Raw genomic sequence first — 23,514 nt, forward strand, 5'->3', positions numbered from 1 at the left:
TAAACTATGGTTTAACAATGGTTTACTTTCAACTATGTACATTGCTTGCATTCCTAGCAGAAAAACAACATTTCTTGTTAAGTGAGATATTTTGATGTAGGTGGGGGATAAAAAAAAAGGTTCATAGTTCATGATAACTGAAATTTGTGTCAACTGAGGAGACTTTCCGTAAGAAATAATACATTCCTGCCAGGAAAATTGTTTTGTTCATCTTAACTGAGAGTTCATCTTAGGTGAGCTTTTGTTAATAAGGTTTTACAGTAGTGGTGGTGGTGGTGGTGGTGGTGGTGGTGGTGGTGGTGGTGGTGGTGGTGGTGGTGGTGGTAGTAGTAGATATTACATCATGGCTACAGATGTCACAGATTTTAAATGTAACTTCCAGGTTCACTGTATTTGTGATTTTTTTTTTTTTAACAGGTATATTTGGATGTGAAGGTAGTCCCTAACCTTATTTACGCATCAAAACTACTGGCTCGAAATAAAGGCTTCATTGGTAATGAAAGCAGTCTCAGTGCCGATGGACTTCAGGCTTTGGAATCTATATACCTACTCCTGTGCTATCTGATGTACTCCCAGGATGAATTTATCATCCAGTTCTGCGACACTGTTATGATTTTAAATGCAGCCTCATTGCTTCAACAGTTCCTCTTGTTGGGCCGCAGAAAGGTCAGAGTCGTGACAGATCTTATTGCCATTCTCTGTCAAGTACTGCGAGTTGTTCCTGAGAATGCTTCTGTTGTGGAACAGATTGTTCTGGGAAAAAAAGCACCTGGTAAGTATTTTGTTTTGCATGAGTGTAATTTTTATTCATCACTCTTAGCAGCAATCATTATTTGGCAAATGTTCCATTTATTTGTTAAGGTGTTCTGTACATTTCATGAAGACCTGACATAATTTTCTATTCAATCCTATGACCATAAGAAGATCACTGTATTCACTGTTGTTTCACTTATCCTTAAGGTATAATGTTAAAGAAAGATGTTGAAATCTGTTAACCTTCACATAATTTACTTCTGTCTATAATCATGTCTATAATTGTAGCATGGAATTTCTAAACCAGGTAAGTGACAAAATCATGTTTGTGAGTTATTTGATAAAAACAGCTTGATATTGATTGTAATAGTGCTTTTAATTGTTATGAAAGAAATTAGAAATGCATCTTGTAAAAAAGAAAATCATCACAGACTATAAATTTCATTTTTCCATATTGACAGTTGAACTCCTACAATAATGCAATTAAGTGTTTATTATTCCTCCTATGCAATACATATTTATCATCTTACAAGGTGAAGTGTTTACTAACTAGACATGTTTTGACTCACTCTTTCAGTAAAAACATATTAAATTAAAACATGATTAAGATTAAAATGATTGTGTGTAAAACATACATTAAAATGCTTCCTTAATATTTATGATTTATCATATATTTATATGTAGATTATTTTCCTGGTCAATATATGAAGATAAATCAACTTGTAGAAGACTGGGTGCAAAATCCCAGGGTAGGATTTTCCCATCAATGTTTTTATGAAAAACAATTCCCCCCACACTAAAAAATTCTGGAGGGAAGAATTTTAAAATTAAAATGACACAGATAAACAACAAAACATACATAACTAAGAATAATCATTGTCATTCATTGTGTCATTCTGTGTACATCCATTCAATTAACAGCATAAATACAATGTTATAAATCACTGGGCAAGTTGGCCTTGCGGTTGGAACATAGATGAATTTGACATACACAACAAAAAATCTATAAAAATGGTACTTAGCTGGTTTGGAACTTCCATGCTGCATGCATACAGATGATTTTAGGAAATTTTTGAGAAATTTAAGATAGCTACATAACTTAAAAGAAATGAACATTTGTTTTGTGCATTTTTAAGTATTCATACTGTGATTTTATTTCATAATTATGATGCTGATTTCAGACATCTTAGTTAGTTTAGTTTCATCCAGCTTGGAAGACTGAAAATTTGTTCTCAGTAACTCACCCTCTTCTGTACATCCTTTTCCCTGTTGCTCTTCCAGCTGTTTCTTTTGTTATTAGTTATAGTTTAGAAGTCAGCTTTGCATCACCTTAGGAAGCATAGTAACAATTACCATATTTACTCACATAATTTCCTCCCCCCTTACTTTTTTTAGACCTTAAAAATGGGGGGGAAAAATTATGTGAATCTAAATTAAAAATGGTAGTGAAAAAATGAAACATAATTACCTTACTTAAGTTACAAAATGTATTTAGGCCAAAAAATAGTACAAAATAATCAAAAATATTTATAACAATTACTTTTAATAAAAAATCTAAGACATTAATACATTCCCTGGCAATAGTTACACGGTAACCATCGTCTTTTAATGTCACACGAGAATTCGCTGAACATAGGAGCCAGATACCTGAAATAAATTAGAATGCTGAACTAGGGGCTGAACTAGGGTAAAATGTGTAAAATTGCCTACGCGAATATGTATTTCACTTCAATGAATTAGACTTACCATGTCATTCATCGTTGTTTTCTTGCGGAGTTTGGTCTGCATTTCCGATTTACGATAGCAGGTAATTGTACTCGGGCCACTTCCTAATTACAAATATATAAAACTGCACGATTTTTTCACCGTGGTCCTTCAGAAGTTACTGGCATAGAGATGTCCTTTGAATAGAAAGATTGTTCCTTTTCATGACCCAACAAAGCCACCCATTGCTTGCTTTAAAATCAGGAATTTTCAAGGCTTTTGCTATTTCTACAGCTTTTAACTGGAGCATCTCGTGGGAAACTGAAAAGCCATAATTTCTCAATTGATTTACGTAGAAACAACTTCCTTTTCAATTTATGGATGCTTCCCAGTTTTTGGTCCCCGAAATGATAAAGGTGTTTTCTTGGTTCACTGTAATTCTTCTTTCTGCTTCCGCCAGTAATGCACGTGTGATGGTGCTATGGAAAATTCACGAGATGCAGCACGATTGCTGTTATTTTTGGCAAATTCTATTACAGACAATTTAAATTGTGTATTGTAATTACTGTTTTTCTTTCCCATCACGTCACTAACACGCTTCGCACAACTAATTACACGTAAGAGCACTGTTAAAAGCAATTACTGTACGTGTACAAGTCACAGCTGATAACGAGGGCGAGTTTTGGCTAGCAGTCACAGGTGTGTTCTGGCTCCGGGCGCTGGAATGTTGAGTAATCAGTCACTTCCTCCTCTCCTAGCATGGGAAACATGAACTGGAATTTCCAAACTAGTTCCCAATTTCCGTACATCGTCATGAATTACAAAGACGAGATAAGTCCATGGTTCGCAACTGGTGGAATCTGTAGATAAAACAAGGGGGGAAAAATATGCGATTATATTTTTTTTCAAAATTTTCTTTCTAAAAATCAGGGAGGGAAAATTATGTGAGGGGGGAAAATTACGTGAGTAAATACAGTATTGCTGTCTCCTTAAATATCTGTAACAGGATGTCCACCCCTATGGAAAATAACAATGATAATAATCGTATGGTCTCAGCTACCATGTACAGACATTTCAATTTGACACCATCTGGCTGTCTGCTCGTCAATTTTGACGTTCCATTTTACTCTAGGCCCACTAGATGGCAGGCGGAGTAAACCGAAACTCTCTTGGAAGCTGCCTCTGTGGATCAGTGGTAGAGTGTCGGCCTCCAGATCCCAAGATAGCGGGTTCAAACCTGGTAGAGGTAATCGGATTTTTGAAGGGCGGAAAAAAGTCCATTTGACACTCCATGCCGTACGATGTTGGCATGTAAAAGATCTCTGGTGACACATTTGGTGTTTACCTAACAAAATTAATTAAATCTCAGCCATAGACGCTCGAGAGTTTCGGTTTACTCGGTCTGCCATCTAGTAGGCCTAGAATAAAACAGAATATTTAAATTGATGAGCAGACAGCCAGATGGTGTCAAATCAAAATGTCTGCACACGTTAGCTGAGGCCATACGATTATTATTATTATTATTATTATTATTATTATTATTATTATTATTAATATTATTATTATTATTATTATTATTACAGTCGAACCTGCCCTAACGGACACCCTTATTCAGCGGACACCTCCCTATACGGACAATTTTCCTCGGAACCGATTTTATTTTATGTAAGACAAGTGTTAAATTGGCCTCATGTAAGTGGACACCTCGAACTCCGGACAGCGGACATCGCCATTTGTCCCGTCCACTTGACTTAAGCGGACACTTTACTCGTTGCAGGTCAATTTATTCCGCCGGACCACATGTCATCCTTTCTTTTAAAACCATTCTTCGGACATAAGGAAAGCCCTTTTGAATGTTTGTACTATTTCGAGTGAGAGGGGAGAGAGTGTACATCGGAATGCAGTTCTACCTAGTGGTGTACAGGCCTATTCCGAGAATTCTAATTGCCCAGAAATGCTGCCAGAGACTGTTGACTCACAAGTTACCTGGGGATTTTCGTCCCTTCTTGCATCATTCTATTCATAACTCGGATTGTCGCTGATAAGGTCGAGCTCAGGTAGTCAACTTCAGAAGGAAAAGACGGTACAGGCGCTAATTAGTGAGACAGAAATACCGTAGCATTTGAGTTGTCTCTTAAACATGAGTAACAAGGGACGATCATGTTTAGATCTCGAGGCAAGAGGAAATGTGATTATAGAAAGTGACAAGGGACTTTCAGTGAGAAAGCTTGCCGAAAAATTCAACTGCGGGAAAACTCAAATAAACACTATTGTGAAGAATAGAACTGAAATTTTAAAGGAGTGGGTGGAAAATGGAACACTATGGAACCATTTAACAGACTTTATTCCGTTTTCGAGAATATCGCAGTTAAGAAAACATGTGCTAAATTTACACAGACGAAGCTTCATGATGACTTCACGAAGCTGTAATGTTTGTAAATGATGTAATGATAAATGATAAAGCGTATGGCTTTTAGTGCCGGGAGTGTCCGAGGACAAGTTCGGCTCGCCAGATGCAGGTCTTTTTATTTGACACCCGTAGGCGACCTGCACGTCGTGATGAGGATGAAATGTTGAAGAAGACGATACATACACCCAGCCCCCGTGTCAGCGAAATTAACCAATTAAGGTTAAAATTCCCGACCCCGCCGGGAATCGAATCCGGGACTCCTGGACAGCACGCTAACCATTTAGCCATGGAGCGGACTGTAAATGATGTAAAATCACTTATAATAACTCTCTATGAAATACTAACACAAAAATGACTTAGAAAAATAAATATAAAGACATGTATGCTTATATTTAAGGTGGATGTCCTTTACCGTTAAAATGTTCGATTATTTTTACAACTTGTTTTAGCGGACACCTCTCGTAACTGACATTTTTCCTCGGAACCGATGGTGTCCGCAGAAGGGAGGTTCGACTGTATTATTATTATTATTATTATTATTATTATTATTATTATTATTATTATTATTATTATTATTATTATTATTATTATTGTTCCTATGGAAAACAGGGAAAACCAGAAAATATTAGAGGATTCATTAAATCACAGGAAAATCAGAAAATGTCAGGAATTTCAGAAAAAATGTGGAAATTTGTTCATCTGCTAGATAAAATGGACAAACCATATTTATCTGTGTAATAGAAGCATTTTTTCAATTTTTATCACAAAAATGCACAAAAAAATTTGCAACAAGAAGTTAAGACATAATATGTGACGCTCTCCAGGAAACCATACCTTAACTCGGGAAATTGCATTTTTGGTTTATTTCATATTTTGATAGTAGATAAATTTGCGGTCATTTTCGTGAAAACCAGAAGTCTCTAGTTTAAAAACTGATCACTTTGAAGTTGTAAGATAAAATTGATTGAATTTTAAGAATATAGATTTGAAAATGGGGTATAGTACTTCATAATACAAGGCATGTTTTTTAAGTAAGTACGGTTTTTAAATATGGCTGCTTCAGCACTTCGATAGTCATTCAGAGCATGAGCGTTCAGTACGTACATCTGCAGGCTAGCTATAAACGCCATTGCAGAAGCATTCGCCCGTATGTACGTTTGTTTGTGCATATTGAAAATGCCTCTGACAATTAACGGTCCCACCGTGTGTGAAGTATGCACTGTGATTCGATTTTTGAATGGAAAATGCGTGAAAGCTGTTGAAATTCATCGGTAGATTAGTGAAGTGTATGGAGAACACACTATGAGCAATAGAATGTTAAGAAAATGGGTAAGAGCATTTAAAGAACACTGTAGTAATGTCCACAATGAGAAGCGTTGTGGGCGACCGTCTGTCAGTACTGAAGACTTGGTGCAAAATGTTGATGCAAAGGTTCGATAAAACAGCTGCTTTACGATTTCATCATTGAGTTATGAGTTGCCTGAAATTTCAAGCAATGTTCTGTATGAAATTGTGTCAGGATGCTTAGATTATCGGAAGTTGTGCTCACACAATCCAAAACAAATGACTTGTCATGCTCACAAGGGGGATTCTTTTGCTTCATGACAATGTGCGACCTCACATGGCTAATCAAACCCAAAACCTTATCACTTCATTTGGTTGGGGACAATTTGATCATCCTCTGTAGATTCGTGATGTAGTGTCTACTAACACTTGTAGCTGCACCTGAAAAAGCATTTAGGTGGTCAGCTCTATGACGATGATGATGACCTAAAAATGACCGTGCTGCAGTGGCTGGCACATCAGGCGGCAGATTTCTATGAGGATAGAATTTTTTTTTTTTTTTTTTTGCTAGGGGCTTTACGTCGCACCGACACAGATAAGTCTTATGGCGACGATAGGATAGAATTCAGAAGCTGGCTTCACAATATGACAAGTGCCTTTAATATGCCTGGAACTTACGTTGAGAAGTAGTATTTAAGGTACAGGTTTACATGAAAAAAAAAAAAAAAAAAAAGAGTTTAAAAAATTGTATTACTTTTTTCTATATCAAAACGGTCCTTAAAAAACATGCCTCGTACATTAAGAATTTAAGAAAATCTGACTTTTTCACTGGATAAAGTAATATCAGCTGTGCGTATTAAAATATTGTTCATAAATATTTAATAGTTTTATCCTCTTGGAAATTAAATATGTAAACATGTCACAATTTGAAAAAAAGTTAAAAAAAGGAAGTTTTTAGTCTTGTGGCACTCATAATACGCAGAAGTTCTGTCCTAAGATGTGCAAATAAGAGAAGGATACAATAATAATAAAATGTGGATATGTTAAAAGATCTGAAACTACACACCGTCAATATCCAATTAACGGTTAATGATTTACATTACTAATCTATAGTATACCCTATAATAACAAAACTGAATAGTTGCTCATTTTACTGGAATGTTCTTTTGCGAACACAATCAGTCTCGCTACTTGGCCCAGGTTCAGCGGCCTTACTGTCGCCTGATTGTTGGCGCAACGAATACCCCTTTTCTGCTGTGCAGTATTCTTCGAATGGTGTTGAACAAATATTTCGTCCTTTCTGCAGTCATGCCTTTTACTTCCAACTTATCTGCCTCGCAAATCTTCACAATTACAGTTGGACACGAAATGACCCCAGGTATATTCCTTTTCACAGTAAAATGACTGAAAGATGTGATCTAAGGAACTCATTTCCAACCATCTTGCCAGTCATACACATTTATTACCAGCTCACCAGTTTCTTTTCCAATGAGGACATCTTTGTTAAGTTTTGACTCAGCGGTGCTATCTTAAATGACCGAGACAATACCTGTCATGTGCTACCTCATCCTAATGAGATCAAAAGTCCAGTCACAGAAAAATTTCATATGACGCACTGGCAGAAAAAAAATGGTTATTTCTTCAAGTAAACCTGACATAACTCTCCACATGGTAATGTTATTTTTATTTTGTGCAATGCACTTGCCAGTATGACGAAACTAATCACAGCACTATGATGCTGGGCTCGTATGGAGGTAGTCCACCTCAGTTAAAATTACCAGTTATAAAATATGCAGCCAAGTGTGTTGTTGTTGTTGTTGTTGTTTGAGTCATCAATCCATCATCTCCCCTGGACCTTCCATGCCAAGCATTTGGTCAAGAAAGTGTCTGGTATATTGCATCAGTTTTGACGGAACTTGCTTCCTTTGTCAGTGAGAAAGATGTTGATCCAAACTATGGTATTTCCTATTTTAGATTACGGCACTGTAATTTACAGCAATATCTCAGAGAAATATAATACCAAACTCCAGTGAGTTCAGAATGTGTGTGTGCGATTCGTCTTCAGTATTCGTAAAGACTATCATGTAAAAACTTACTACAAAGCCGCAGAGTGGTTGAAACTTAGGGATAGACAATCATACTCAGCTGCTTGCTTACTGCTGAGAATTTTAAAATCTAATGCTCCCGCATATTTAGCCAAGTCCTTTGTTCAGATAAGTTAAGTGCATGATCGAGACAGTACAGTAGGTTTACAGCTAACACCCTTCAGGTTCCACAGCATCGTACGGTAAAGTGCAGTAAGTTGTTCATTGTCACTGCCTCTCAATTATACAATGACCTTAAACTATATGAAATACAGCAAAGCAGTGTCGGAACTCAGAAAAAAATGTCTTAAATACTGCTACCTATCCACTTATTAAGCCATGTAAGTGAATTTTCACAAAATTAATTAAATAGTACAAAATATTATAATCTCCTAGATACAGTTTAGATGCTCAGTTTTATTCTTAATTCATCCTTGGCAATAAAACTCTTAGGTTTCTCTTATGTCTTCTCTTCCTTAGTATAGTCTATGTTTATGAAATGGTAAAAGTAATATTATAATCTCCTAGATGTTTAGTGTTTAATCTGATTTTTCATCCTCAGTAGGAAAATGTATCTTACGCTTTTTATGTATTATTCTTATTAGATTTTGTGTATTAATTGATACATTTAAGTTGAAGTGGCAGTTAGTTACAGCCAAAGGGACCTCTGATCCTACGTGTAATTAACTTTAAATAAATATATTTCCGTAGACTGGTTTGATGCTGCTTTCCATGCCACCCTATCATGTGCTAACCTTTTCATTTCTACGTAACTATTGCATCCTACATCTGCTCTAATCTGCTTGTCATATTCATACCTTGGTCTACCCCTACTGTCCTTACCGCCTACACTTCCTTCAAAAACCAACTGAACAAGTCCCGGGTGTCTTAAGATGTATCCTATCATTCTATCTTTTCTTCTTGTCAAATTCAGCCGAATCGATCTCCTCTCACCAATTAGATTCAGTACCTCTTCATTCGTGATTCAATCTATCTATCTCACCTTCAGCATTCTTCTGTAACACTACATTTCAAGAGCTTCTATTCTCTTTCCTTCTGAGCTGGTTATCGTCCATGTTTCACTTCCATACAATGCCATGCTCCAGATGAAAGTCTTCAGAAACATCTTCCTAATTCCTATATCAATGTTTGAAGTGAGCAAACTTCTTTTCTTACGAAAGCTCTTCCTTGTTTGTGCTAGTCTGCATTTTATGTCCTCCTTACTTCTGCCATCGTTAATTATTTTACTACCAAAGTAACAGTATTCATCTACTTCGTTTAAGACTTCATTTCCTAATCTAATATTTCCTGCATCACCTGCCTTCATTTGACTGCACTCCATTACTTTTGTTTTGGACATATTTATTTTCTTCTTGTATTCCTTACCCAAGACTTCGTCCATACCATTCAGCAACTTTGCAAAAAATCAGCTTCATTTTCTGTATCAAATTCTAATCACAGAGGCTTACAATAATTGAAAATCATCCACCTTTTTGATACTTTTTATTTGCTTTTTAGCAAATTAATTAACTATAAACAGTACGTGTTTCATTCTTATTTGAGAACATCTTCAGTTGTTGCTTAGCTTAGGTGAATTACTGAGTTTTTAAGTACATTATTTTCAGGTACCTTGTTCCTCTTAAAAACTATTTGAATATAAATTGAATTGAAATGAAATTAAAACTATGTGGTGGTTAAATGGGTGAAATGAGATGGGATGGGATGGATGGATGGACGGACGGACGGACGGACGGACGGACGGACGGACTACTTAAAAACGATATCTATTCATTTGAATAGTTGTTGTTAAAAAGTTTCAAACTCTAGTACACTAAAATTATTCCGCTTGTCTTCCTGTTAAAATTTTTTTGTTAAAATGTGTGACTCCTTGTCACTTTTCTAAATATTGTTGAATGTTCACTTCTTTCTCTCCTTCCAAGTTGGCTGTGTTTGTTTTGAGCTTACTTAATATATCTTAAATTGAGTGTAATGCGGAACGTTGAAGCTGATTGCCATTTGTTAATTATAAAGGGAGCTTCGTCACAATTTCTTACTGTTGTTAAAATCCAATCCTACCGCGACCTTGGAGGAGCTACATTTGAAGCTGCTTTGCGTCTTGTATAATAATATTATTATTGTATATTAATAATAATAATTGTATAATTATTCCTAGTGCTCATTGCCTCAGTCATTCTGTATTAGGTATTATCTAATATCGGACCCCGGGCAATATCGACTACGACCAGGTGGGTATTGCTTTGGCTGCTTGGTTCGCCTATAGAGGCTCCTGATCAGAGTGGGTGGCATTCGGGGAGGATGATTTTGGGCATGGCATCGAAACAACTTCCGCCTATCATGGATAGCAAGTATGAAGAATGAGATTTCCACCTAATCAGTACTTTATTACAAAATGTTTGAAGTTATCTACATTGAAACAGTACCGGTTTCGACCTGTAAAAAGGTCATCATCAGCTGTTGGTGAACCTGCTTAATAGCGATAGTACGTAAAACATTACTAAAACTAATTTAACAAGAATGCCTTATTCTAATATAATATTGCTTAAGATATATACATATGGTACAATATGGGGCTTAGACTCATTGGAGTTCCATTCAAAAATCTGTGCTGTTGCCAACATTATGTCGAACAATATACATATATACATATGGTGCAATAAAGGGCTTGGCTTGCTGGAGTCCCTTGAATGCCACACACTCCAAAAATTGTATAACAGAGGTTGAAAATACAGTTCCTATAGAATAGAGGATCACTGAGGTTTCGGTGTTAAGTTGAAACGTCTTTGCAGCATGTCGGCACTGAGACCAACCGTTGTGAATACACAATCAAGGTGCTTTGTTGGGCCGCAATTTTGCGGGGAGCGTAATCGACTGAGGTTCTGTAGGTTGTTCATTCTTATTGTATGATGTTTCTGATAAATACTAATTTCCAGGTTCCTTGTTGAGGCATGTCATGCTATGGATGAAGTTTTGAAACCTTTCTTTAATTTCAAAACTTCATCCATGCCTCAACAAGGAACCTGGAAATTAGTATTTATCAGAAACATCATACAATAAGAATGAACAACCTACAGAACCTCAGTCAATTATGCTCCGTGCAAAATTGCGGCCCAACAAAGCACCTTGATTGTGTATTCACAACGGTTGGTCTCAGTGCCGACATGCTGCAAAGACGTTTCAACTTAACACCGAAACCTCAGTGATCCTCTATTCTATAGGAACTGTATTTTCAACCTCTGTTATACAATTTTTGGAGTGTGTGGCATTCAAGGGACTCCAGCAAGCCAAGCCCTTTATTGCACCATATGTATATATGTATATTGTTTGACATAATGTTGGCAACAGCACAGATTTTTGAATGGAACTCCAATGAGTCTAAGCCCCATATTGTACCATATGCATATATCTTAAGCAATATTATATTAGAATAAGGCATTCTTGTTAAATTAGTTTTAGTAATGTTTTACGTACTATCGCTATTAAGCAGGTTCACCAACAGCTGATGATGACCTTTTTACAGGTCGAAACCGGTACTGTTTCAATGTAGATAACTTCAAACATTTTGTAATAAAGTATTGATTAGGTGGAAATCTCATTCTTCATACTTGCATTCTTAATTCATCAATACGGACAATGAAGCTGATAGATTATAGTACCATGGATAGTTCGCTACCCAAGTCTTTAACATTTGATTACCTAACGGGGGGCAAACCCCTGGGAACAAGCGCATTGAATTAGTTTGGGTTCCATCTTCCCTAGGCTCCTAGTTGCTACCAGAACCGATGGGCAAGATTTCAAGCTGGTTAAATTGATCCTTTTCAGTAGATACATTGAAGGTGTATACAGAGGTGCCAACTGTTACGGATTGTCCGTAATTATTATGAATTTCCCCTCATGATTACTGCATTATGGTTAAAGGGTAAATTATTATGGAAAAGTGACATTATAACAAAAATATAATTTCTACAGAAAAAAATAAGGAGAGAGGAAAAATGAATCTTTTCGAGCATTAGTACTCGACACTTTTTGTTTCAATGCTTGTGAGTTGGCAACGATACTTATTCGTTCGTCACTTCCTTTTGCTACCCATGAGCGTTGTGAAAATCATTGTGAATGAAGGAATTCTACTCTGCTATTCTTCACTATAAAATGTAATCTTTTATTATTGCAGTATTAAGTGTACCTGACAGTAACTCTCCCACAGAAAGAGTTTTCAGTGTTAATAGGAAAAAACAGAAGGACTTCAGGCCTACAATAACACTCTACACTGGAATCGCTTATTGTTCATAAGGTGAACATGTCCACATGGGGGGAAGGATGCTACGAGAAAAATCCCACATAAAAGTAGCTGTTGCGTGGGAAACAAAGCACTAACTGTTAATGTGAAATTATTTTATGTAATGGGATATATTTTAGAAAAGATTGTTATCGGGAAGGGCAAAGAGGGTGTCATTATCCAGAAGGGATGGGTGTGCTTTGGATTTAACTCCAAAATTTTTCAGAGGGTAGCGGAGGGGGAATACGGAAAAGCCATTTCAAAGGTTGGCACCTCTGTGTATATGGTGAGAGGATCTTAAGAAAATACGCATTGGCGGTTTGCTTCTTAAGACGAGCACTGCGCTCCAAGCAGATCACTTTGCGACAACTTTCCCTTCAAAGTGGAAGAGCACAAAACCTTGAATCTGGTTCGTGGAGTTATCTTCCACCGTGATCTCGTTCTGAACACTTACGATGAATTGATGGAAGACATGGAGAAGCATGGCGTGACATATGTCCGATGCATCACGCGCAAAGTCAATGGTGAAGACGTTGCCACGGGTGCGTTCATAGTCTCCTTTAATTTGTCAGTGTTGCCAGAGAAAGTCAAGGTTAGAACCTATCATTGCGATGTGAGGCCGTACATCCCACCTCCTATGCGGTGCTATCAGTGTCAGAGATTCAGAGGCATGGTATCTCATTGTTCGAATAAATCTGTTTGTGGTACGTGTGGAAGAGAAGCTCATGGTGTGGAACATATAGGTGTGCTAACTGCCCTGGTCTTCATTCTCCTCGGAATAGGAACTGTCCGGTATACCTGAGTGAGAAAGAAGATCCAGGAGATCAAGACTCTGGATGGTCTTTCCTACCAGGAAGCGCGCTGTAAGTTCAATTCTCTGAATGCCCCGGCCAAGACAATAGACTTCAGCATGATAGCACAGTCTCTCCCAGGTTCATACTATCCACTTCATATCCGTATCGACTATAAGATCCAATTAATTGAAGGAACAAGAATCCACCTGATCGATACTTTCACTTTTATTTAGCCTTAGGCTATTTCAATAGACATTAAATTAAAAGTTCAGAACATGTTTCGAATGCGTTGCATTCATCATCAGCTGCTTACATTTGGCAAAAGTAAAATTAGCTAAAAACAGTCTCACAATTTTCTTAAAACCTTAAAAACAAGTGTTAGTAGTGCGTGTGTGAATGGAGATAAGAGATAAGAGACGTGAAAACACCGGATGCCTTCTTAAGGAAACTTTTTACCAATAGCTCAACAGAAATACTTCACATAGTGCATACAAGTTCTTCAGTAATCAACGAACTTATGGAAAATTCACAAGACTTATAGTGAACTATATTTTAGTCCATCAGTGTTTTTAACATTAAGATTTTTAATAATAAGTCATAGTTTAACTAACAATCGCCTTCAATGCATCCCCCCCCCCCCCCCTCCAGCCCCCCACATCCATTCACACACGCACTACTAACACTTGTTTTTAAGGTTTTAAGAAAATTGTGAGACTGTTTTTAGCTAATTTTACTTTTGCCAAATGTGAGCAGCTGATGATGAATGCAATGCATTCGAAACATGTTCTGAACTTTTAATTTAATGTCTATTGAAATAGCCTAAGGCTAAATAAAAGTGAAAGTATCGATCAGGTGGATTCTTGTTCCTTCAATTAATTGGATCTCCCAGGTTCGTCATTGACAACTGCAACACCTTCCCAGAAGATTGCTGCGCCCAAGGTGATGAGCAATGCCGCAAAGAGCAGAAGCTCAAAGACAGGTTCATCCCAGCCTTCGACCACAAATAACTCTGTGCCGGCTAAGAAACCTACGCCGGCACAGCAGAGGGGGAAGAAGACAACGTGGGTGGGAAAGAAGAACGCCCTTACAAGGCGTTCCTCTATAAATGGGGTCTCATGCCCTCCACCCGGAGGGTCTGAGTCTGTGCCAGTAGATTTTCCTCTTGAAAAACCTATGTGCTCCTCTCATAAGAACAAACCCCTGCCGTGGAATACGCCGAAGAAGTTCAAGGCGTACATCACCTCATCTGGTGATGCACATGGGACGTTTATCTCCATCTTTGAATGGGGATGTGAGTGTAAGTTAAGTAGCATCTCGCTGCTTCTAACCTAAAGCTCAGAAGTCTTTTTTTTTTTTTTTTTTTTTTTTTTTTTGCTAGGGGCTTTACGTCGCACCGACACAGACAGGTCTTATGGCGACGAAGAAGTCTACACTATGGCACTGTTACAGTGGAATTGTAATGGTTATGACAGGCATCTTACTGAGCTGCGCCAGTTAATTAGTTGCAGTGAGTATAGTCTGTATTCAAGAAACCAATCTTAGACCAGGTCATCATATGGTCTTGAGAAATTTTCGACTATACTCGACAGAACGACATTCTGCCCACCAGTCTTCTGGTGGAGTTGGTATTTTTGTTCGCTCTGACACTTGCAGCGAAGAGGATCCCCTAAAAATCCCACTGGAAGCAGTTGCCGTATGTGTACCGCTGCCTGTCATAGCAACAGTGTGTAATGTGTATTTTCCACCAGGTGAGCCACTTCATGTCAATGACGTAATTGATCTTACAGATCAGCTCCCACCTCCATTCCTTTTATTGGGTGACTTTAACACCCACAATCCATTATATGGCTCTACAATGTCTTGCCCCAGAGGAAGGGAATTGGAGAGATTAATACGAGAGCTGGATTTACGCATTTTGAATACAGGGGAAGTGACGCATTTTAGCGTGTCGTGCAGCACTTATTCGCGCATTGACATCAGTCTCGGCAGCCGAGCACTCGATCCCCTGATTCAATGGAATACACATGATGATCTCTGTGACAGACCATTTCCCTATTTATACTTTTTTGAAACAGAAATCCATCGAGGTGAACCTCGATGGGTCCTTAAACTTGCTGATTGGCCAAAGTTTACGTCATTAGCTGTCTTTAATGATGCGAATAACCGGAGTGTAGACGACGATATAACTTATATAACACAAGTTATTCTTGCTGCTGCTGAAGAGTCCATTCCATTCTTTTCAGGAACTCCTCGATGGAAGCTCGTTCCCTGGTGAAATGAAGAAATTGCAACAGCTATAAGAGAACGACGTCGCGCTCATAAACAGTACCGTAGGCAACCTACTATGGCCAAATTGGTAACATTTAAAAAATTGAAAAAACTCTGCTCTAAGGCGCGAGTTCTTATTCGACAGAGTAAGAAAATTTCCTGGGAAAGGTATGTGTCGTCTATGACGTCACATACACCGTGATCAAGTGTGGACGAAACTTCGACGTATTTCCGGAGTACAAGGACCATCCTCAGTACCGGGAATTTCCATTACAGGCCGCATCGTGACAGATGCACCCTCGGTTGTTAACCATCTTGCAAGCCATTTTGCAGATGTATCCGGTTCAGGGATTAACTGTAGTGATTTCTTATCTCTGAAGCGGGAAGCAGAATGTCATCATCTTAGTTTTGCCGCTCAAGCTACAGAGGACTATAACGTGCCTTTTACAGAGTGGGAACTCTGCAGTGCTCTGGCGCTTTGTAGGGACACGTCTCTCGGACCAGGTAATGTCCACAACCAGATGTTGACACACCTCTGTGAGAATAGTCTTTTCTATCTCTTTGGGACGTTCAACCGAATCTGGATAGAGGGTGAGTTGCCGTCACAGTGGCGAAAGGGTATAGTAATTCCTCTCCTCAAGCCTGACAAAAATCCTAAATAAGCAGAAGGTTCCAGACCTATTTGCCTAACTAATTGTGTAGGCTGTTTGAGAGGATGGGTGAATCGCCGACTAGTGTGGTCCCATGAGAAAAGGGGACTATTGTCCGAGTCCCAGTGTGGTTTTCAAGCCGCTCTCTCGACTTCTGACAACTTGGTATGCTTGGAGAGTTCTATCCAGGACGCCTTTCTCTGAAAACAGCATTTGGTAGCTGTTTTCTTTGACTTAGAAAAGGCCTATGACACCACTTGGTGATATGGCATCCCATCAGTCCTGCATCAATGGAATTTCCAAAGTAACTTGCTGGCATTTATTGGAAATTTTTGTCCCTCCGTCTATTCTGTGTCCAAATAAGGAGGGCATATTCGCAATACCACGTTCAAGAAAATGGAGTCCCAGAGGGATCGGTTCTCAGTGTCACTCTGTTCGCGATTCCCATAAACAGTATTGTCGCTGCTGCTGGTTCAGCAGTAATACCGTTGCTATATGTAGAAGATTTTTTGTTGCAGTATAGCTCGCAAAATATGGCAGTCGCTGAGTGACAATTACAGCAAGCAGTTAGGAAATGGAACAGTGGACCTTAGAACATGGCTTTCAGTTTTCAACCGCAAAGACCTCTATTGTGCACTTTTGCCAGAAGCACACTCTTCACTCTCATCCTGAGCTTTATTTAGGGAATGTCGCCCTTCCTGTAATTGACACTTCCTGATTTCTTGGGCACCTTTTCTATAGCAAATTATTGTGGGAGCCACACGTGCGGCAGTTAAAAGCGAAATGCGCTAAGAAACTTAACATCTTGAAGTTCCCTTAGCGGCACTACTTGGAGGGGCAGATGGCACGGTGCTCCTACGATTTTATAGGGCACATATTTTATCCAGATTAGACGACGGCAGTGCAGTATATAGATCAGCAAGGCAAAGCGTCCTAGCCAAACTGAATAACATTCACCACTGCGGAGTTAGGTTGGTAACGGGAGCTTTTCGTACAAGCCTCTTTGCTAGCCTGCTCGCTGAATCTGGTGTACCGCCTTTACACCTGTGGTGCCAGCAAATGCTTCTGTCCTATGCTGCAAATTTGCGACAGATGCCACTTCACCCAAGCTATCCTTGTGTATTCCACAATGGAAACCGTCGGCTGTACGCTGCTTACCCTCGAGCAATGCAGCCGGTTGGAATATGCTTGGGTAGCAATCACAAATTATTTGATGTACCTTCGGTTCCTTGTCTTGTCAGACGACTAAGTAGGGTACCTCCTTGACTAATATAATGACCTGAAATCATTCTAGATTTGCACACCGGCACGAAGGAAAACACGGACCACTCCATTTATCGGAGGCTCTTCCTGTCCGTTGTTGGCCGGTAACCTGATTCGGACATTGTTTTCATGGATGGTTCGAGGGCAGAAGCGGGAGTAGGCTGTGCGTTCGTTGTTGAAAATAACAGGTTTCTTTTTCCTCTACCGAAAATCTATGGTGTGTACATAGCAGAGCTATATGCCATCTGTGAAGCTCTGCGGTACACACAGTCCAATGAGCACCAGCAATTTCTTCTGTGTACCGACTCCTTGAGTGCGCTACAATCTATATATACACATTTTCCTCGGCACCCTCTGGCGCAGTGGGTGCAGGACCTGTTGGCCGGGTGTTCGGATGCCGGCACCAGAATTAAGTTTATGTGGCTCCCAAGCCACATGGGTGTAGAGGGAAAAGGGTTAGCTGATAAGGCTGCCAAGGTGGCTGTTACCTTACCCTTGTTGCCTTACAGAGTTCCACTCAGTGACATTCGCTCTCAGCAGAGACATCTGGTTATATCCCATTGGGAGATGGAATGGCAGGCCACCCCTCTCCCAAATAAGCTGAGAGCCATAAAAGGAACTATGAAGGTATGAAAGACTTTACTTCGGGCTTCTCGGAGAGAAGCAGTGGTATTATATGTTCTTCGGATTGGGCATGGCATAGTAACGCACTCCCACTTACTGAAAGGTGAATGCCTCCCGGTGTGTACTTGCGGGGGTCATCTAACCGTGGTACACATCCTTACGGAGTGCATTGACCTGGCCAATCTGCGCCGAAGTCTACAACTCCCGAGTGCCATTTCCGTCATCCTACGAGATGACATGCAGTCAGCAGACCTCATAATCCATTTTATGGGGGTTAGTGGTCTTTTTTTTATCGTGTGTAATAATGGCCTTTGTATTAGTATACTTTTTTAAACTACACTTTTATCCCTTTGACTCTATTTTAGTTTGTGTTCGTGTATTCTAATGTGTTATTTTAACTTCTAACTTGAATGATATATTTCTCTGTACTTCAAGGCAATGCCTTATTCCATTGTAACCTTTATTTTCTATAATTTTATTAGAAAATAAGGCATTATGAATCAGATCCACTGATTGTTTTAAACTCATGATCATATTTCATGACCTTTTATTTTAAATTCTAGTCAGTGGATATATTTTAAAATTTTAATAATCACGTATTTTTGTTTCATCTCGTACTATTAGGGGCTGATGACTTACCTGTTAGGCCCCTTTAAACAACAGTTATCATCATCATCATCATCATCATTATTTTCCATCCAGACACAAATGACACAAATCAACTTATTATGATTCTGTTTCTTGATCACTGCCTCTTGAGATTTGTTAAATGGATTTTTGTGAGCACTGCAAGGACTCAGTCTGTAGAAACTCTCACAAATTTCAATGACTGGTCCTAAAGTCAATAAAAAGTTCCTTCAGGATATAAATACTTTCCTAAATGGTAATCAGAATGGTCGTATTTTGGTGAATATTGGATATTCCAGCTTGCATGCTGTGCACAGTTCATACCAAATGGAAAGAAACTGATGCCCCAAAGTAACTTGAGCAATAGATCTTGGAGAGAGGATCACAATGTGGCAAGTTTCAGGTCTGTAACTTGCAGCATTTTCGAGGAAAGTCGTGTTTTGGGAGTTGCAAGAATGGCAACGTAACAGCTGGTGGTAGCTACTGATGAGGCTGCCAGGGTACGTGGGCAAGTTTTAAAACCGGTTGTTGCTTGCTGTTGTATCTTCAACGTCGAGCATCTGCTGTCAAGAGTAACAATATGCATATCCTCTTTCCAGAGGAACGACTAGCACTACCCCATCCCATGCGGGTGGGAGACGCAGATGTAGAATACACCCCCCGGTATTCCCTGCCTGTTGTAAGAGGCGACTAAAAGGGGCGACCTTGGGGGTGGATATGGATTGTGGCTTGGTATCATGTGTTGGACCCTCTGTGGTTGGGAGAGGCTGAATACATTCACAGGTAATCCCTCCCTGTTGTAGAAGGTGACTAAAAGGGTCATGTGGCCATTGGCCCCCTCTTTATTTTAAAAAAAATTTTTAGGGTTAATTGTAGACTGATTCAAAATTCTTGATCTGCGTGCTGCTCGGGGATGGGTCTCTTACGTGTGCGACTACACCCGAAAGCCCACCGGTATTCCCAAAACTCATGTCGGTTGGGAGCGTCATGTATCCACGCAGTAGTATCCACCTGATAACACAGATCCCCGTACAGCCGAATGCCAGGAGGACATATTAATTGTTTTTTATATTTTTTCTCTATATTTATTACTCTGTACATGCTATGGAGCTCATGCTATTGCGGGTGATTTGAGGAAGTGAGTCCAAGTGCTCATTGCCTCAGTCATCACGTATTAGACATCGCCCAGCATCGGACCCCAGGCAATACCTGCTACGACCAGGTGGGTATTGCCTTGGCTGCTTGGTTCGGCTACAGAGGCCTCTGATCGGAGTGGGTGGCATTCGGGGAGGATGATTTCGGGCATGTCTTCGAAACATCTTCAGCCTGTCCAAGGTAGTCCCCCTGCCAAAGTCTTTTATCTTTTGATTTCTTGAGGGGTTCAACCCCCTGGGAACAAGCACAGCGTGAAGGATTGGGATCCAGCTTCCCTAGGTTTCTGGTTGCTGCCAGAACTGATGGGAGTGACTTCAAGTTGGTAAAGTCTATTTTGTTTAGTAGGCACGTAGAGGGTGTCTACAGCGAACTGGAGGATCTGAAGAAAATGCGTAACGGTAGTTGGTTGCTAAAGACGCGCACTGCCGTGCAAACTGATCAGTTGCTTATGTGCGACAACTTTGGTGATATTCCCGTCAAAGTGGAGGAGCACAACACCTTGAATCTTGTTCGTGGATTTATCTTCCACCGCGTTCTCATCTTCAACACTGACGATGAGTTTATGGAAGACTCAAAGCACCCTGGCATGACACTCGTCCACTGCATTACGCGCAAAGTCAACGGTGAAGACGTTGCCACAGGTGCGTTCATTGTCTCCTTTAAATTGTCGTTGTTACCAGAAAAAGTCAGCTGGGATGTGAGGCCATACATCCCACCTCCTATGTGCTGCTATCAATGCCAGAGGTTTAGGCATATGGTATCTCGTTGCTCGAATCGGTCTGTATGTGGTTCATGTAGCATAGGAGCTCACGGCGTGGAAGAGTGCACATCTCCTTACAGGTGCACTAACTGCCCTGGTCTTCATTCACCCCGAGATTGAAACTGTCCAGTTTATCTCGGTGAGAAGCAGATCCAGGAGATCAAGACCCTGGATGGTCTTTCCTACCAGGAAGCGCGCCGGAAGTTCAATTCTATGAAGGCACCCGCCAAGACGCTAGACTACACGAAGACAGCACAGAGGCTTCCAGGTTCGTTGCTAACATCTTCTAAACCTGTTATGATGGCTGCACCCAAGGCGGTTGTTGCTATTGCGAGCAAAGCCACAAAAAGTAAAAGCTTGAAGGGGTTGACCACCCCACCTTTGACGACGAACAAGTCTGCGCCGGCTGGGACTCCTAAGTCAGTGCAGCAGTGTGGGGGGGAAGGCCAAGTCTCCTCCCACAAAGAGGCCGGTGAAAGCAGTTCCCACGCCGGCGGAGGTGGCATCATTGACCAGAACTGGGAAAGTATCTCCCAACTCGTGTAAACAAGAAAAGAAGGCGGAGGAGCGGAGCGCCCTTACCAGGCGCTCCCGCACTTCTCCTGCAAAGGGGAAATCGCCCTCCATCTCTAGGGTATGAATCTGCACCAGCAGGTACGCCTGCTCCTAAATCTGCGTGCTCCCCTCGTAGGACGACAGCCTGCCCCCACAAAAAGTCGAAGTTCTGGGTGTCAGTCCCCTCGTCCGTTGATGGTGGGATGGACGTCGAGCTTTCCTCTACATCCACGGATGTTGGTGTTAGTGCTTAGGTTTAAAGAGCAACCCAATAAAGATAAAAACAGGAATGATAATCAAAACCCATAAATAGCACCAAATGAGCACAAGAAGCAAAAGACTTACCATCGAGCAGCAGTAGCATTAAATATACCAGCGTGGAGGGCACGGAACATAAATGATAAAGGCCAGGATCATAACTAACTACTTGAGGTGTTGCCAGGTCAATATTGCTAACTACTAAATGAAAGCAAAATTACATTTCAGTAAATTGAACTTTACTTAAAAATTAGGAAAAATTAAAAAAAAATTATGAATGAAAACTGAAGAACAAATAATTGAATTTTAAATAACATCATGAATTATGGATAAAATCAGTTTTTAAAGCAATAAAACTATGAGTGCGCACTCGGATAACAACGTAAAATAATTTTTATATTGTAATAAATAAGTAAATAGAAGAACATATACCCCATTAAAGAAAAAAATTCTTATTATTCAATTCATTAAAATAAGAGACAAATGTCTTTTTAAAATAATTAAAATTCTGAAAACACACTCAGATTACAAACTACAGCTTGCATTAGAATCAATAAATGACAAATGTTAAAACGGATCCGTGCTTTAGAAAAGTCATTACACCACAGACCAGAGTTTTTGTAAGCGGGTGTACTACAATAAATCTCACTAAACTGAAATTTGTTTCCAGACCCTGTACACAAGGATTTCAATCATCCCAGAAACATGGAAACACGCCGAATATAAAAAGGCAACGATAGCCGATGAAATATTCCACACGTAAATAAAAGAATACAAGAGAGAATAGCACGAACCCGAATAAAATATATGTCTCAAATAATTTACAAATTATGAAGGGAAAATACGTAAAATTCCACAGAAAACAAACAATGGTACACACGAAGCATGCAGCTTCCTAAAACCAAGCCAACATCCAACTTAAAACAACAGGCAAGTCCCACACAAAATTAGCGTGCCGGAGATAAGATAAAAATATGACACGCAATAATAAAAGAAAGAAAGAAAGAAAACACGGACGTGAGGAGGGTAAGCGTAAGTATCATCAAGAAATGGCAGAAGCAAAATTCAGCTTCCTACAACCTCTATATTACAATAATATAATTATAATATTTTGAATTTAATATTTCCTCCAACCAAATATTAATAAAGAATTTAAATGCCGGTTATTAAATTTTAATTTTAGGAGGCTCTGGAAAATGGTAATGGCCGAATAAGACCGGAAATAAACCATCCCATTAAGTAATTAAACAATAATCCATTACAAAAACAATACTAGCACACGTCGTCTTTCAAAACATTGATAACAGTGCAATGGATACCACACATATGAACCAAGAAAAGTAGAAGGAAATCCACCAACTAAATTAATAATAATAATAATAATAATAATAATAATAATAATAATAATAATAATAATAATAATAATAATGCTATTTGCTTTACGTCCCACTAACTACTTTTACGGTCTTCGGAGACGCCGAGGTGCCGGAATTTAGTCCCGCAGGAGTTCTTTTACGTGCCAGTAAATCTACCGACACGGGGCTGTCGTATTTGAGCACCTTCAAATACCACCGGACTGAGCCAGGATCGAACCTGCCAAGTTGGGGTTAGAAGGCTAGCGCCTTAACCGTCTGAGCCACTCAGCCCGGCAAATTAATAATAATAATAATAATAACTTTAAGAAACAGAAAAAGGTAGCACTATGATAATCTCAGTAAAATAAAAGGAGTGGAATAATTCGCCTCTCATCCGCGCATATACCAAATCCCAGAATTACACTTTAACTAATTATGATTTGGATATAGAATTTGACAAAAATCTAGTTAGGTTACATTTTAATAGTTTGAAGGTACAACTTATATCATTAAAATGTCCGATGCAGAAGAAATTCCAGCTTAATTTAATGAATAAACGGTGGTTGACATGTCCATAAACTATAGGCCTAACTTCAATTACAGTTGCGGAGTAGACATGAAATAATACTAGCAGCGTTGCCAAAAAATTTTAAAAAATATAATAGGTGTCACAGAC

At 39.3% G+C, this 23,514-nt stretch overlaps 1 protein-coding gene across 4 annotated transcripts in view; it reads left to right on the forward strand.

The window, feature by feature from the left end:
* Window positions 1-23,514, forward strand: part of fu (STKc_STK36 domain-containing protein fused) — a 197,196-nt gene that overhangs the window by 122,579 nt on the left and 51,103 nt on the right. For all 4 annotated transcript variants that reach the window (XM_067141970.2, XM_067141971.2, XM_067141974.2 and 1 more), the window contains exon 9: window positions 418-772. In XM_067141970.2, coding sequence (XP_066998071.2) covers window positions 418-772 — 355 coding nt within the window. The remainder of the gene's footprint in view (window positions 1-417; window positions 773-23,514) is intronic.

This window comes from Anabrus simplex, chromosome 2 (assembly GCF_040414725.1).
Source record: "Anabrus simplex isolate iqAnaSimp1 chromosome 2, ASM4041472v1, whole genome shotgun sequence".
Lineage (NCBI taxonomy): Eukaryota > Metazoa > Arthropoda > Insecta > Orthoptera > Tettigoniidae > Anabrus > Anabrus simplex.